Genomic DNA, 17,180 nt, shown 5'->3' on the forward strand with positions numbered 1-17,180 from the left:
ATGACAAATAGAGAATTTTTAATTTTATGAAATTATATTTATGGCCTCCTCAAATTTTTACTATTGTAGATACACAATTCTAGAAAAATAGTTTTGAAGAAAAACTTTCCCTTTTGGTAAAGACTTCCAGTAATTCCATGACTTTTGTCTTACATGTTTAAAAGGAGAATATACATATTTAATATCTAGTATGTAACACTGTAAGTAATATACATGGTTTCCTTTCTACCTTTATCCTCTTAAGAGGACTATGATTATAAGGGGCCGGGCATGGTGGCTCATGCCTGTAATCCCAGCACTTTGGGAGGCCGAGGTGGGTGGATCACGAGGTCAAGAGATCGAGACCATCCTGGTCAACATGGTGAAACCCCGTCTTTACTAAAAATACAAAAAAATTAGCTGGGCATGGTGGCGTGTGCCTGTAATCCCAGCTACTCAGGAGGCTGAGGCAGGAGAATTGCCTGAACTCAGGAGGCGGAGGTTGTGGTGAGCCGAGATCGCACCATTGCACTCCAGCCTGGGTAACAAGAGCGAAACTCCGTCTCAAAAAAAAAAAAGGACTATGATTACTAATAAAAGTAAAGAGATGAGGAATGTCTTGAAGATCATGTAGATTCATGTTTTTCTACTGGGCTAAATTCCCAACAGTTGGTTCTCTATAAGAAAGCACTATTCATACTTTAGAGGCTCATCATGCACATTTCTAAGTTCCAGTGGCTTTACCTTCACCTAGTAGTGTGCTAGAGATACGGCTTTCCAGAAAAGAAAATCACCCTGAGGCTGGGTGCAGTGGCTACACCTATAATACCAGCACTTTGGGAGGCCCATGCAGGTCGATCATTTGAGCTCATGAGTTCAAGACCAGCCTGGCCAACATGGCAAACCTCCTCTCTTCTGAAAATACAAAAATTAGCCAGACGTAGTGGCATACACCTATAATCCCAGCCACTCAGGAGGCTGAGGCATGAGAATAGTTTGAGACCAGGAGGCGGAGGTTGTGCTGCATTCCAGCCTGGGCAACAGAATGAGACTCTGTCTCAACATAAAAACAAACAAGAGAAAAAGAAAATTACCCTGACTTGTAGTGTTTACTGATTTCTGTGGTGTAAATATTCCCACTGTGGTAAATTTCAAGTTTCTAAGAGTTTAGCAACTGGCTCACAAAATTCTCGAATATTTAACAATTTGCTCTTGAGACAATAGCATTCCACTGTACCTCACTCCATGTGCATGTCCCCCATTACACCCTTACCTCCTGATGTCAGGCCGCCCCTCCCCTCAGCCTTTACCATGTTGTTTGATCTTCTGGAACATTTTCTGTACCAGGGACAGAATTAATGATTGTGAAAAATTCTACATGCCTATAATCCCAGCACTTTGGGAGGCCAAGGCAGGCAGATTACCTGAGGTCAGGAGTTTCAGATGAACCTGACCAACATGGAGAAACCCTGTCTCTACTAAAAATACAAAATTAGCTGGGCGTGGTGTTGCACGCCTGTAATCCCAGCTACTCGGAAGGCTGAGGCAGGAGAATTGCTTGAACACTTGGGAGGCGGAGGTTGCAGTGAGCTGAGATCATGCCATTGCCCTCCAGCCCAGGCAACAAGAATGAAACTCTGGTTCAAAAAAAAAAAAAAAAAAAAAAAAAGAATGTGAAAAATTTTGAGTTGCCATTTTAAGATTGTTGATATTCTATTTAAAATTAGGGTTTGGCTTGATATGGTGGCTCACACCTATTATCTTGGCACTTTGGGAGGCTGAGGTGGGAGGATCACTTGATCCTAGGAGCTCAAGACAAGCCTGGCTAACAAAGTGAGACACTGTCTCTAGAAAAAAAAGTGAAAAACGAACCAGGCATGGTAGCTCATGCCTATGGTCCCAGCTACTCAGGAAGCTGAGGTGAGAGGATTGCTTGAGCCCAGGATCCCAGGAGCTCAAGGCTGCTGTGAACTATGATTGTGCCACTGCACTCTAGCCTGGTCTTAAAAAAATAAAAACAAAAACAAAATTAGGGTTTGCATATAATGTTCTATTTATTGTTTTGTTTGTTAATGTATGTTCTCACTTATTTGTGGGAGCTAAAAATTAAAACAGTTGAAATCATGGAGATAAAGAGTAGAAGGATCGTTACCAGAGGCTGCGGAAGGTGGTGGGAGAAGTGGGGGGTAAGTGGAGATATTTAATGGATACAATAAAAAATTAGAAAGAATGAATAAGCTGAGTGTGGTGGCACATGCCTGCAATCCCAGCACTGTGGGAGGCGGAATTGGGCAGATCACTTGAGCTCAGGAGTTTGAGACCAGCTATGAGCAACATGGCAAAACCCTGACTCTACAAAAAATAGAAAAATTAGCCAGACGTGGTGGCATGTGCAGGTAGTTCCAGCTACTCGGGAGGCTGAGGTGGAAGGATGGCTTGAGCCCAAGAGGCAGAGGTTGCAGTGAGTTGAGGTCTTGCCACTGCATTCCAACCTGGGCAACCCTGCCTCAAAAAAAAGAAAAGAAAAAACAATGAATGAAAAAGACTGTTTGCTAGCACAACTGGGTAACTATAGCAAAACATAATTTGATCATCCCTTTAAAAATAACTAAGAGTATAATTAGATTGTTTGTAACACAAAGGATAAATACTTGAAGTGACGGATACCCCATTTACCCTGATGTAACTAATAAACATGACATTCCTGTGTCAGAATATCTCATGTAACCCATAAATATATACACCTACTGTGTACCCACAAACACTAGAAATTAAAAAGAACATATCATGCTGATTAGCTGGGTATGATGGCATGCACTGTAGTCCCAGCTACTCAGGAGGCTGAGGCAGAAAGATTACCTGGGTCCAGGAGTTCAAGGTTACAGTGAGCTATGATGGTACCACTGTACTACAGTGTGGGCAACAGAGTGAGACACTGACTTAAAATAAAAACAAAAACAGCCAGGCGTAGTGGCTCATGCCTGTAATCCAAGCACTTTGGAGGCCAAGGCGGGCGGATCACCTGAGGTCAGGAGTTCAAGACCAGCCTGACCAATATGGTGAAACCCCATCTTTAAAAAAACAAAAACATATATATGTGAAGATAATTTTCAAGACTTAATGGATTGAGAAGATGTTTTAATTATAGGAAATTATAATCAGATATAGGCAATTATAATCAGTTTGCTGATTTCAGTTAAAGGTTGAATTTGTATTCTCTAAAGTAATAGCAAATTATGTCATGCAGCTAAAGGATTTCTTAAGGAGAACTGTGGAAGAATTTGTAAAACTCTTTGACCCAAAAGATCAACAAAGGCTGCCAATATTTAAGATGGAATTGACATTTGATGATGACAAAATGGAATTTTATCCTACCTTTCAAGATTTGGAAGATATTGTTTTGAGCTTGGTAGAACGAATAGCTGAAGCTCTGCAGGTATTGCATCTTTACCCACTGGATTTCTTTATGTGGCTTTTTAAAAGAATTTTATTTGAGTTGAATCTCTATGAAGTATATATGTACATAAAATGTTATAACTCTTTTATTTTCCTCCCTCAATTATTTTAAATTAGCAATTGCTTTCTCTTTGAAAAAGTCTCTTGGCTGGAGATGACATTTTTCTTCTTAGAACTTTTCTTGTAGCCATGAATTGATTTTTTTTTTTTTTGGCATGTCTCATCTCCTCTACTGAGTTGTGAGCTTCTTACGAACAAGATTCAATTAATATTTGTTATTTCTAGAGTTTTCTGGTATAATTACTTTGGTATTAGTCAATAAATGTTTGTTGAATGATAGAAAACTAATGTAACTCGAGGTTTTCTTTGTTTTGTTTGAGACAGGGTCTCACTATGTTACCTAGGCTGACATGCAGTGGCTATTCACAGACATGATCATAGCACACTGCTGCCTCAAACTCCTGGGCTTAAATGATCCTCTTGCCTCAGCCTCCCAAGTAGCTGGGACAATAGGCATATGCTGCTGCACCTGGCCCAACTTGTTTTATGTTAGACTACAAACTATATAATTTTAAATCATTATTTTGTATCAATTATTTTTTCTTAGGCCATTGAAATCTGAAAAGAATGTTGTAAAATATTGTATAAGATCTACATATAGGCCAGGCGCAGTGGCTCACACCTGTAATCCTAGCACTTTGGGAGACAGAGGCAGGCGGATTCCCTGAGCTCAGGAGTTCGAGACCAGCCTGGGCAAAATGGTGAAACCCTGTCACCAATAAAATACAAAAAGTTGGCTGAGCGCGTCAGCGTGCGCCTGTAGTTCCAGCTACTCAGGAGGCTGAAGCAGGAGAGTTGCATGAATCTGAGAGGTGGAGGTTGCACTGAGCTGAGATTGCACCACTGCACTCCAGCCTGGGTGACAGAGCAAGACTCTGTCTCAAAAACAAACAAACAAACAAAAAAACCCACTATATATAGATTAATTATACAGTTAGATATTTATTAAATTGTTACTTTTATTTGTGTTAGAATGTCCAGACAATCCCCTCTTGGCTATCAGGAACTTCAACACCAGTAAATCTTGACACAGCACTTCCTGAACACGTGTTATCCTGGGCTGTTAATACACTGAAGGCAGCAGTACGTCGGAACTTAGAAGGCGCAAGAAAACATTATGAGACATACGGTATATATGACATATATAATATTATACCATTTTTCATCATTGTTTTGTGCTGGAGTTTAGTCAGGTATTTGTCTGGGGCTGCCATGAAAGAACAAGGAGAGCTAGAAGTGAGCAGAGGCGTGGCTTTCGGCAGAGTCAAGGATCAAACCCAATGTATTTTGTTGTCCAGTCCAAAGGGTGCATGTTAACTGGAGCAGGGTGATAAAGTCAAAGGCAGAAAGAAGAAATGTTGGAATAATTCAAGGGTAAAAGCAAGGAAATTTCTGAGAGTCGTTTTGAAGAGCCTGTAGCTCAATTTTATTGGTCTGTATCCTTCTCAACTGTGTGTCAGGTCAGGATGTATAGTTGTTAACCAGCATTTTCTATTAATTGGTGTATCTGTACCCCTAAGTTATTTTTAAGAGCCTCAAATGCTCTATTACCTTTGTTTTAAAATGTCTGTGTTTAACTTGGTTTGCTTTTATTCTACCCATTTTCTTAAAATATAGTAAACCATGTATGTTAATACTCTATTAATAATAATATTTAGGCTGGGTGTGACGGCTCACACCTGTAATCCCAACACTTTGGGAGGCCAATGCAGGTGGATCACCTGAGGTCAGGAATTTGTGACCAGCCTGTCTCTACTAAAAATATAAAAATTGGCCAGGCATGGTGGCACATGCCTGTAATTCCAGCTACTTGGGAGGCTGAGGCAGGAGAATCACTTGAACCCAGGAGGTGGAGGTTACAGTGAGCAGAGATCGAACCACTGCACTGCAGTCTGGGTGACAAGAGTGAAATTCCATCTCAAAATAACAATAATAATAATGGCAGTTAATTGAGTAGGTTCCCCATTCCATGATCACGTAAAAAAGTGTTTTATCGTTTAAAAAGGGTATTGTTGAGATTTTAATTAGATTATTAATTTTCAGTTGAAAAATATAATTGGCTCCTTGATGGGACGGCAGTTGAGAATATAGAGACTTTTCAGACAGAAGATCATACTTTTGATGAATATACAGAGGTAAGTGGTAATTCTGTTTTTATGAATGTGTTTTGGATTTTTTGTAATAGTGGGATCTTTTCATTCTAAAAAGTAAATGCTTAAATAGAATTTCTTTCTTTCTTTTTTTTTTTTTTTTGAGACGGAGTTTCGCTCTTGTTACCCAAGCTGGAGTGCAATGGCGCGATCTCGGCTCACCGCAACCTCCGCCTCCCAGGTTCAGGCAATTCTCCTGCCTCAGCCTCCTGAGTAGCTGGGATTACAGGCATGCACCACCATGCCCAGCTAATTTTTTTTTTTTTTTGTATTTTTAGTAGAGACGGGGTTTCACCATGTTGACCAGGATGGTCTCGATCTCTCGACCTCGTGATCCACCCGCCTCGGCCTCCCAAAGTGCTGGGATTACAGGCTTGAGCCACCGCGCCCGGCCTAGAATTTCTTATTTAAAATATTTCAGTAAAACTCATTGGCTTACCTTGTAATTTTAGTCATTCATTTACTCTTTGGTTAATTCAGCAAAAATTTCCTTAACCCATTCAGATACCTAGCAAGGTTTGGTGATGCAAAAATAAATGATAGGGTGGGTGTGGTGGCTAATGCCTGTAATCCCAGCATTTTGAGAGAACGAGGCAGAAGCATTGCTTGAGCCCAGGAGTTTGAGATCAGCCTGGACAACATCGTGAGAACCTGTCTCTACAAAAGTGTTGTTTTTTTGTTTGTTTTTTTTTTTTTAAATTAGCCAGGTATGGTAGTCCCTTCTTACTCAGGAGGCTGAGGCAAGAAAAGAATCACTTGAGCCCAGGAAGTTTAGGCTGCAGTGAGCTATGATTACACCACTGCACTGCAACTGGGCAACAAAGCGAGACCTTGTCTCAAAAAAATATATATGTATATACATGAACACTGTCTTCAGGAACTAACATTTGGCCTGGAAGTCTGACATGGAACTAACAACTATAATGTGTTGATATAAGTACTGGAATAGAGATATGGACAAAGTGTTGTTTGTTTTGGAAAATTGGTAAAGATATTATGCAAAAGTGAAATGTGAGTTAGGCTTTGAAGTAGATTTTATAGGTGGAGAAGGGAGAAGATGCAGCATGAACCAAAGTGTTCAGAGAACATACATGAATGGAAATAGTTAAAGAATAGGTATCAGGGACACAGAACATGAAAGATTTAGAATATGATGAAGTTGGAAATGCAAGTTGGAGCCACATGGGAAAATCCTGGGGTACCTTTGCTTAAGAGTTTGTGCTTTGTCCTAAAGATTTTAAACCATGAAAGTAATCTATTTGGATCTGAGTTTTAGAAAGGTAATTCTGAGCCAGGCATGGTGGCTTACGCTGTAATCCCATCACTTTAGGAGACCGAAGTGGGTGGATCACCTGAGGTCTGGAGTTTGAGACCAGCCTGGCCAACATGGTGAAGCCCCATCTCTACTAAAGATAGAAACTAGCAGGGCGTGGTGGCACATGCCTGTAATCCCAGCTACTCAGGGGCTGAGGCAGGAGGATCACTTGAACCTGGGAGGTGGAGGTTGTAGCGAGCGGAGATGTGTCACTGCACTCCAGTCTAGGCAACAGTGTGAGACTCTGTCTCAAAAAAAATAAAATAAAATAAAATAAAAAAGATAATTCTGGTAGCGATGAGGGAAAAGGCAATTGAAAAAAAGATTCCTACCTCCTCAAGGGACCTTGTTCTATTGGTTAAAACTAGCCTTATATTTCTTCATTTTCCTTCTTTCTATTGACTGTTTAGATTTTTTAATGTGTACTTTATGCATTTTAATTTTTTTAACATCTTAAATTTTAAAAATATAGAGTTTTTTGTCTGTTTTTTGAGACAGGGTCTCACTCTATTGCCCAGGCTGGAGTGCAGTGGCATGATCATGGCTCACTACAGCCTTAACCTCCTGGGTCCTTCACTTCAGCCTCCCGAGTAGCTGGGACTATCTCAGCTCACTGTAACCCCTGCCTCCCAGGGTCAAGCGATTCTCCTGCCTCAGCCTCCTGAGTAGCTGGGATTATAGGCACCTGCCACCACGCACAGCTAATTTTTTGTATTTTCACTAGAGACAGGGTTTCACCATGTTGGCCAGGCTTGTCTCAAACTCCTGACCTCCAGTAATCCACCCGCCTTGGCCTTTCAAAATGTTAGGATTACAGGTGTGAGCCTGTAATCTGGCCTCCGATTATTTATTTTTTTAGAAACAGGGTCTCTGTTGCCCAGGCTGGAGTGCCATGATATGATCATAGCTCAATGCAGCCTCAAGTTCCTGGGCTCAAGCAGTCCTCCTACCTTAGCCTTCTGAGTAGCAAGGATTAGAGGTGTGTGCCACCATGCCTGTCTATTTTTTTCTATTTTATTTTATTCGAGACAAGGTCACCCAGGCTGGAATGCAGTGGTGTGATCACGGCTTACTGCAGCCTCTGCCTTCTGGGTTCAAGTGATCCTCCCATTTCAGCCTCCTGAGAAGCTGGTGCTACAGGCACATGCCATAACACTTGGCTAATTCTTGTATTTTTTTTTTTTTTTTTTTGTAGAGATGGGGTTTCACCTTATTGCCCAAGCTGGCTGGCTAATTTTTAAAAAATTATTTTTTTTGTAGAGATGGGGGTTTCACTATGTTGCTCAGGCTGATCTCAAACTCCTGACTTCAAGCAATTCTTCTGTCTCAGTCTCCCAAAGTGCTGGGGGTTTATAGGCATGAGCCACCATGCCTGGCTTATACAGATGAATTTATAGGATACTTGTGATTTCTGAAAAAATAAAACAGGACAGGGGAGTGGTTAAAGATATAGTTAAAAAAAGGTTGGTCATGAATTGCTAATTGTTGAAACTGGATGATGTGTACATTTTGCCTATTTTTGTATGTTTAAAATGTTCCATGAAAAAGTTTAATATAATTGTGAAATATAACATACATACAGAAAACTATGTAAAGTACATATGTATAGATTGATAGGTAATTATAACCTGGGTGGTAATAACCATGCAGCTTAAGAATGAGAACTTTCTGAAATCATAGGTAGCTAAAAAAAAAAAAAAAAAAAAGAATGAGAACTTTCCAATACCCAGAAGCCACCATGTGCCTCTCCCCAATTATAACTTTCCTGTCTTTATTGGTAACTATTATCCTGACATTTCCTGCTTTCCTTTATGATTTTACCACCTATGTACTTATACTTAAATGATATAGTTTAGTTTTGTCCACGGTATATAAAAGATATCATACTGTATATGTTCTTTTGTGTTTTTCTTCTTTTGTTATGGTAAAATTTATCCATATTCATCTTTCTTCGGTGCCATAAGTTCTTTCTATCCTTTATTTGTTTATTTGGTGTATTTCTTTTCTTTTCTTGTTTTTTTTTTTTTTGAAGTAGAGTCTCACTCTGTCTCCCAGGCTGGAGTGCAGTGGCACAATCTCTGCTCAATGCAACCTCCGCCCCTCAGGTTCAAGTGAGTATCAGCCTCTCGAGTAGCTGGGTTTATAGGCATGATAGCAGGTGCCTATAATCCCAGCTACCCGAGAGGCTGAGATTTGCTTGAACCTGGGGGGTGGAGCGCCACCACACTTAGTTAATTTTTATATTTTTAGTAGAGATGGGGTTTCGCTATGTTGGCCAGGCTGGTCTTGAACTCCTGACCTCAGGTGATCTACCCTCCTCAGCCTCCCAAAGTGCTAGGATTGCAGGTGTGAGTCACCATGCCCAGCCTATTTGGTGTATGTCCAACCAAGAGCAAGGCAGGCACTTCAGATAAGTCTTTGAATTAATTAATTGTTATCTTCCCCCTTGAACATTAAAAAATTTAAACCCAATTCACCACATTCCTAGATACTCTAGAAAAAAGGGATAGCATTGAGAGAGTGTAACATGAAGGAAAGTTCTCCTGAAGGAAGAATAAAAAGAATAGGACATTTTGGTAGAGAGTGGAGATTGAGTGAGAAGGAAGGCAGATCGAAACATTGAAGGTGGATTGTGAAATTAAGTCAAAGTTTGTCCAAAGTTGGTAAGTATGTTTCACTTTTACCAAGTACAACATAGCTTGTCAGATTTTTTTGATACTACTTTGTTTAATTTTAAAAAATTATCCCAGCGTTTAGGTACTAAGAAGTTGACATACATTCCAAAATCTTGGATCTTGGTAATTGCAGAGCATAATATTTCTCTCTTCTTGGATTATTATCATTATTTATTTATCTTTTTTCTTAATCATCATTATTATTATTATTATTATTTTGAGACGAAGTTTCACTCTTGTTACCCAGGCTGGACTGCAATGGCGCGATCTCGGCTCACCACAACCTCGGCTTCCTGGGTTCAGGCAATTCTCCTGCCTCAGCCTCCCGAGTAGCTGGGATTACAGGAACGCACCACCATGCCCAGCTAATTTTTTGTGTGTTTTTTTTTTAGTAGAGACGGGGTTTCACTATGTTGACCAGGATGGTCTCGATCTCCTGACCTCGTGATCCATCCGCCTCGGCCTCCCAAAGTGCTGGGATTATAGGCGTGAGCCACCGCGCCCGGCCTTAATCATTATTTTTAACAGACAGGGTCTCACCTTGTCACCAATCCTGGAATGCAGGGTTCCATCATAGCTTACTGCAGCCTCAAGCTCCTGGGCTCAAGTGATCCTCCCACCTCAACCTCCTTTGAGTAGCTGGGATTATAGGCTCAAACCATCATGCCTGGCTTGGGGTATTTTGACAAAAACCAATAGGTTCCTTATATATATATGTATATTTCCCTGAAGATTGAATTAGAATCCTTGACCATGTGGACGTAAAGTACGAAATACTAAAAATTTAATGAGCTATCAGTAATGGCAAAAGCAAATATTTGTCCGCTATGCAAGTTGACTCTGGGGATAGTATTAAAAAATAATTATTGAGGGAAATTTTACCTTGTGATATGTTCAGATTTTGATACTGTGAATGGCATCATATTAGATATTTACTGGTAAATTGGCAAATTCCTTAAGGAAAGAACAGGTGAAAAAAATATGTATGCAACAAGGAAAAAAATTTTAGTCACTTAGCAGAATAAAGTGTATCTATATTATATAATTAAGGAATTATATATATATAATTATATAATTAAGGAATAAAGTGCATTTATATTATATAATTAAGGAATTATATATTCTATATAATTATATAATTAAGGAATAAAGTGTATATATAATATAATTAAGAATTTCATAACGATACAATATTATAAAATCAGTGAACGTTCTAAGCATTTTTTTTTTTAATTTGAACACTGTTTTTCAAGTTTGTAGAAAAATTTTTCAGTCTTGCCTCAGAAATAATGCTTTTGCCTCAGTGGATTCATTACCCTATGGTGCGTTTGGATTGTGAAGATTTGAAGACAGGCCTGACAAATAAAGCAAAAGCCTTTGCAAACATATTATTAAATGATATAGCTTCAAAATATAGAAAAGAAAATGAATGGTAAGTAGCATTAATTTCCAAGCTCAGAATTATATGGCTAAAAGAAATATTTTGCTAAAGTAATTCTTGTTTAAAAACAAGGGCTGGCGCGGTGGCTCAAGCCTGTAATCCCAGTACTTTGGGAGGCTGAGGTGGGCGGATCACAAGGTCAAGAGATCGAGACAATCCTGGTCAACATGGTGAAACCCTGTCTCTACTAAAAATACAAAAAATTAGCTGGGCATGGTGGTGCATGCCTGTAATCCCAGCTACTCAGGAGGCTGAGGCAGGAGAATTGCCTGAACCCAGGAGGCGGAGATTGCGGTGAGCCGAGATCGCGCCATTGCACTCCAGCCTGGGTAACAAGAGTGAAACTCCGTCTCAAAAAAAAAAAAAAAGCTTAAAATATGTAAGTACTTACAACTTTTTCTCCATAGCTGCCTCCTATAGAGGTGCCTTTGTAGTCCCATTGGGCTGGGTTCTTTTTGTTTGATACTATTTTTAATGCAACCCAGGATTTTAAAGAAAAGAAATGGAAATAAACCAGATTCAGGTACAGATTACATGATAATGATAAGATTACAGACTTTTGGTAATACTGGGCAGATCTGTGATCATCCCTGACCCCAATATTTACTTATTGTATCACCTAGCTTATTTTTCTCATCTGTAAAATGGGGACACTAATACCTACTTTGCAGGTGACTATAAAACTAGATTCATAAATTAGTGGACTGCTACCTGAGTATGTCATGTGGATGTGTTTTGCTTGTTTCACACTGTGTTTTATTTTGTTTAAACACATTTTAGACTTGCTATTATTTTAAAATTAGGAGTACACACACACATGCATATGCACACACACACACTTTGAATTTCTTTCTTTTCTTGAAAAAGTAGGAAGACAATGCCACATTGGGCCCACTGTGATAAATGGAGTTAAGAAGCAACTTTCCTTGTTAGACATGGAATATGTCCTGTGGTTTGTTCACCCAGAGCTCAACCAATCCATCATCCAATTTATTGAACTCATTTGTTATCTGTGAGTTCCCCAAAAAGCTTGTAACTTTTGTAAAGATTAAAACTAATGTATGTATAGCACCTAGCATATGCCTGGCACATGGGTACTCCGTAAATGTTAGCTATGATGTTTATTTTCCTGGAAGCAAAGTGAAAAAATTGTATGCTTTGGAATCAGAAAGACTTGAATTTGAATCCTGACTGCATTACTACTTCCATAAATCCGGGCAAGCTACTTAATTTTCTTGAGCTTCAGTTTCCTACTGTGCTTAACTATGAGAAATAGTACCTTCCTTGCAGGACTAATGTTAGGATCACAGGTAACATTTGTAAAATATCTAGCACCTTGCTTGGCATAGAATAGGAGCCCAATAAATATCTTAAATTGAATAAGCAAATATATTACAGTCAGAAGTCAAGTTTATCAGGCATACTCTCTATATAAAAGTAGACTACACAAGAGGATATCAAAGAGGGTAAAGTATTAGAACCTTTCCCTTTCTTGAGAGTTGTAACCATCCTGATGAGTAAGAACAATGGCAGTGCCACAGTTGGTTAAAAAAAAATTGTTTAACAGAACTTTTTTGTATTTATCTTCACAGTATATGTGATTTTTCTGGAATATTCCATACTTCTCACAAAATAACTATCTTATTATAAACCTATGATATAAAAGCAATGGAAAAAGCTGTGCAGTTTCCTTCACCTAGTTTATTCTTTGATTCCATCCTGTTTAAATTCTATACTTTAGGTAACATCAAAAGGAGGAAATGTGTGCCACTAGGTTAAGTACAAGGTCACTGAAGAACAATTTGCTTACTTCACAGTTTGGTTTGGCATCGCGTGGGCCATCTTGATTTCATAATTTTGTTTGCCTCCTTTTCTTTTGCTGAAATCTCTCTCCCCAAAGGACACAGATTCTTCTCCAGCAAGATGATCCCCAGGAGGATTCTCTGTCTTTTTGCATTATCTACGTTAATGCATTCCTCCTATATTTTTTTTTCTCCCTCTCTGCCTCCCTCCCTCCCTCCCTTCCTCCCTCCCTCCCTTCCTCCCTTCCTTCCTTATTTATTTATTTATTTATTTAAATTAGAGATGAGGCCTTGCCATGTTGCCTAGGCTGGTCTCAAACTCCTGGACTCAAGCGACCTTCCTTTCGTGCCCTCCCAAAGTGCTGGGATTACAGATGTGAGACACCGTGCCTGGCCACATTCCTCTTGTCTTTCTGATAATCAAGAATTAACTATAAAGTCCTACTTGATCTGACTCCTGCTTACCACTCCAACTTCGTCCTACGTCCTCTTCCTGGCATTCATTCCTACTGGCCTGTTTGCCATTCCTAAAGTATGCCAAGCTTATTACCACTGTATGGCCTTTGTCTTTGCTGTTTTTTCTTCCTGGAATCTCTTTTCCTCTTATTTGAATGACTCTGTTGTTGTTGTTGTTGTTTTTCCCTACCTTGAATATCACCTTCCTAGAAAGGCATTGCCTGGCCACTCTTACAGTGGCTTCTTCCTGACACTCGATCATTCTTTTTCCTTTTACCTTGCTTTATTTTTCTTCATAGCTTTTTTTTTTTTTTCTTTAGAGATTGGGTCTCATTATGTTGCCCAGACTAAAGTGCAGTAGCACAATCATAGCTCACTGCAGCCTTGAACTCCTGGGCTTAAGGGATCCTCATCATTTTTTTGCTACCTAACATAGTCCATATTTGTGTGCTTTGTCTCTCTCCTCAGCTTGAATGTAAGCTTTATGAGGACAGGATCTCATTTGCTGCTATATTTACAATGTTTAGACTTTTTCTTAGCATATTGTAGGTACTCAGCTATTTATTAAATGAGTAAATGAGCAAGTAAAATTTCCCACATATTTCTTAAATTCCCCCACAAACTAAGAGGTCACTTACCTCTTTTACACTTTGTTTTTACATGTTTTTTCCTTATATTTCTGGTAATAGCATGGCAATACAGATTTCTATTTCTTACTTAAAATAAAAAAAATTTTTTTTATTAGAGACATGGTTTTTCCCTGTTGCCCAGGCTGATTTCAAACTCCTGGGCTCGAGAGATCCTCCTACCTCAGCCTCCCAAAGCACTGGGATTACAAGTGTGAGCCACTGTGCCTGGGCTAGATATATATATATATATATTTAAATTTTATTTTATTTTATTTTAAAGATGGGGTTTCACCATGTTGGTCAGGCTGGTCTTGATCTCCTGACCTCAGGTGATCCGTCCACCTTGGCCTCCAAAGTGTTTGGATTACAGGCGTGAGCCACAACGCCTGGCCTGGGCTAGATATTTTTTTTTCTTAAAGAAAAAATTATTGGCCTGGTGTGGTGGCTCACGCCTGTAATCTCAGCACGTTGGGAGGCCAAGGCAGGCGGATCACATGAGGTCAGGAGTTCAAGACCAACCTGGCCAACATGGTGAAACCCTCTCTTTAAAAAAAAAAAAAGAAAAACTTATTTTAATTTTTAAAATTTCAATAGTTTTGGGGGTTACAAATGGTTTGGTTACATGCAAGTTCTTTTTTTTTTTTTTTTTAAGATAAAGTCTCACTGTAACCTCTGCCTCCCAGGTTCCGGTTATTCTCTTGTATTAGCTCCCCAAATAGCTGGGATTACATGTATGTGCCAACATGCCTGGCTAATTTTGTATTTTTAGTAGAGACGGGTTTCACCATGTTGGCTAGCCTGGTCTCAAACTCCTGATCTCAGGTAATCTACCAGCCTGGGCCTCCTAAAGTGCTGGGATTACAGGTGCGAGTCACCGCGCCCAGCAGGTAAGTTCTTTAGTGGTGATTTCTGAGATTTTAGTGTACCCGTCACTCAGGCAGTGTACACTGTACCAATATGTAGTCTTTTGCCCCTCACCTGCCTCTCAGCTTTCCTCACACTGAGTCCCCAGTGTCCGTTATGTCACTCTTTTGCATCCTCATAGCTTAGCTGCCACTTTAGAGAATATACTGTATTTGGTTTTCTATGGCTGAGTTACTTCACTTAGAATAATGACCTCCAGCTCCATTCAACTTACTGCAAAAGATATTATTTAATTCCTTTTTGTGGCCAAGTAGTATTCCATGTTTTCTTTGCCTTTTCATTGGTTGATGGGCACTAAGATTGGTTCCGTAGCTTTGCAATTGAGAACTGTGCTGCTACAAACATGCCTGTGTAGATGTCTTTTTCATATGACTTCTTTTCCTTTGGATAGATATCTAGTAGTGGGATTGCTTGAATGATAGTTCTATTTTCAGTTCTTTTTTATTTTTATTTTTGAGACGGAGTCTCGCTCTTGTTGCCCAGGCTGGAGTGCAATGGCGCATTCTCGGCTCACCGCAACCTCCGCCTCCTGGGTTCAGGCAATTCTCCTGCCTCAGCCTCCTGAGTAGCTGGGATTACAGGCACGCGCCACCATGCCCAGCTAATTTTTTGTATTTTTAGTAGAGACGGGGTTTCACTATGTTGACCAGGATGTTCTCGATCTCTTGACCTCGTGATCCACCCGCCTCGGCCTCCCAAAGTGCTGGGATTACAGGCTTGAGCCACCGCGCCCGGCCCTATTTTCAGTTCTTAAGGAATCTCAATACTGTTTTCCATAGTGGTTGTACTAATTTGCATTTTCACAAGCAGTTTAAATACTCACTTTTCAGCATATCCACCCCAACATCTGTTATTTTTAGACTTTTAAATTATGACCGTTCTTGTAGGAATGAGGTGGTATCTCATTGTGGTTTTAATTTGCATTTGCCTCATGATTAGTTATGTTGAGCATTTTTTCATAGGTTTGTTGGCTGTTTGTCTATCTTCTTCTTCTTTTTTTTTTGAGATAGAGTCTTGTTGCCCAGGCTGGAGTCAGTGGCACAATCTCAGCTCACTGCAACCTCCGCCTCCTGGGTTCAAGCAATTCTCCTGCCTCAGCCTCCTGAGTAGCTGGGAATACAGGTGTGTACCACCATGCCTGGCTAAGTTTTGTATTTTTATTAGAGATGGGGTTTTACTATATTGGCTAGCCTGCTCTTGGACTCCTGATCTCTCATGATCTGCCCACTTCGGCCTCCCACGATTCTGGAATTACAGGCTTGAGCCACGAAGCCCAGCCTTATCTATTTTCTTTTGAGAAATGCCTGTTCATGTCCTTTGTCCACTTTTTGATGAGTTTATTTGTTTTTTCCTTGCTGATTTGTTTGAGTTCATTGTGGATTCTGGGTACTAGTCTTTTGTCAGAGGCACAGTTTGCAAATATTTTCTCCCACTCTGTGGGTTGTCTGTTTACCGTGCTGATTATTTCTTTTGCTGTGTAGAAGCTGTTTGGTTTAATTAGGTCCCTTTTTAAATTTTTGTTTTTGTTGTTTGCTTTTGAGGTCTTGGTCATGAATTCTTTGCCTAGGTCAATGTCCAGAAGCTTTTTTCCTCATGTTTTTTTCTGGAATTTTTATGGTTTCAGGTCTTGGATTTAAGTCTTTGATCCATCTTGAGGTGATTTTTGTATAAGGTGAGAGATGGGGATCCTGTGGCTATTCAGGTTTCCCAGCACTGTTTATTGAATAGGGTGTCCTTCTCCAATTTGTCTTTGTATGCTGGGATTACAGGTGTGAGCCACTGTGTCTTGCCAAGCGTAATATTTTAAGATGCCTTAGTGAATCAACCAATTACTTTTAGGATAGCACAGTTCTTATTTTATAATAATTGTCATAACACACATTTATTGAATATGATGTAATATTAATGAACGTAAGTCTATTAAAGAGAAGTATTATGTCAGTATTTGCAGTGAATTTGAAGCAATTAAAGAACATGCATTAAAAGTTCCTGAAACAACAGAAGAGATGATGGATCTGATAACTTATGTAGAAAAAGCTCGGACTGCAGGAATTGAAGAATTGATTTCAAGGATCCAGGTAAGAAACTTTTAATTTACACATTTTGTGTTTTTCTCATTGTGAAATATAATATTCATAGTGAAGATGTGTAAAACAGATAGTTACACAAATAATTGTAAATTCAGCAGTTATATTGCCACCACCCAGGTCAAGAAATAGGGTACTGTTAGCACCCCAGGACTCTGCATATGACTTCCTGATCACAATGCCTCTCCTCCTTCCCTGTCCTCCTC

General features: G+C 39.6%; 1 protein-coding gene across 5 annotated transcripts in view; it reads left to right on the plus strand.

Moving 5' to 3' along the window:
• DNAH12 (dynein axonemal heavy chain 12) overlaps positions 1 to 17,180 on the plus strand; it is a 260,536-nt gene that overhangs the window by 66,780 nt on the left and 176,576 nt on the right. For all 5 annotated transcript variants that reach the window (XM_074403604.1, XM_074403603.1, XM_074403607.1 and 2 more), the window contains exons 9-13: positions 3,227 to 3,415; positions 4,468 to 4,624; positions 5,539 to 5,630; positions 10,889 to 11,067; positions 16,830 to 16,965. In XM_074403604.1, the coding sequence (XP_074259705.1) occupies positions 3,227 to 3,415; positions 4,468 to 4,624; positions 5,539 to 5,630; positions 10,889 to 11,067; positions 16,830 to 16,965 (753 nt within the window). The remainder of the gene's footprint in view (positions 1 to 3,226; positions 3,416 to 4,467; positions 4,625 to 5,538; positions 5,631 to 10,888; positions 11,068 to 16,829; positions 16,966 to 17,180) is intronic.

This window comes from Saimiri boliviensis, chromosome 8, assembly GCF_048565385.1.
Source record: "Saimiri boliviensis isolate mSaiBol1 chromosome 8, mSaiBol1.pri, whole genome shotgun sequence".
Taxonomy (NCBI): Eukaryota; Metazoa; Chordata; class Mammalia; order Primates; family Cebidae; genus Saimiri; species Saimiri boliviensis.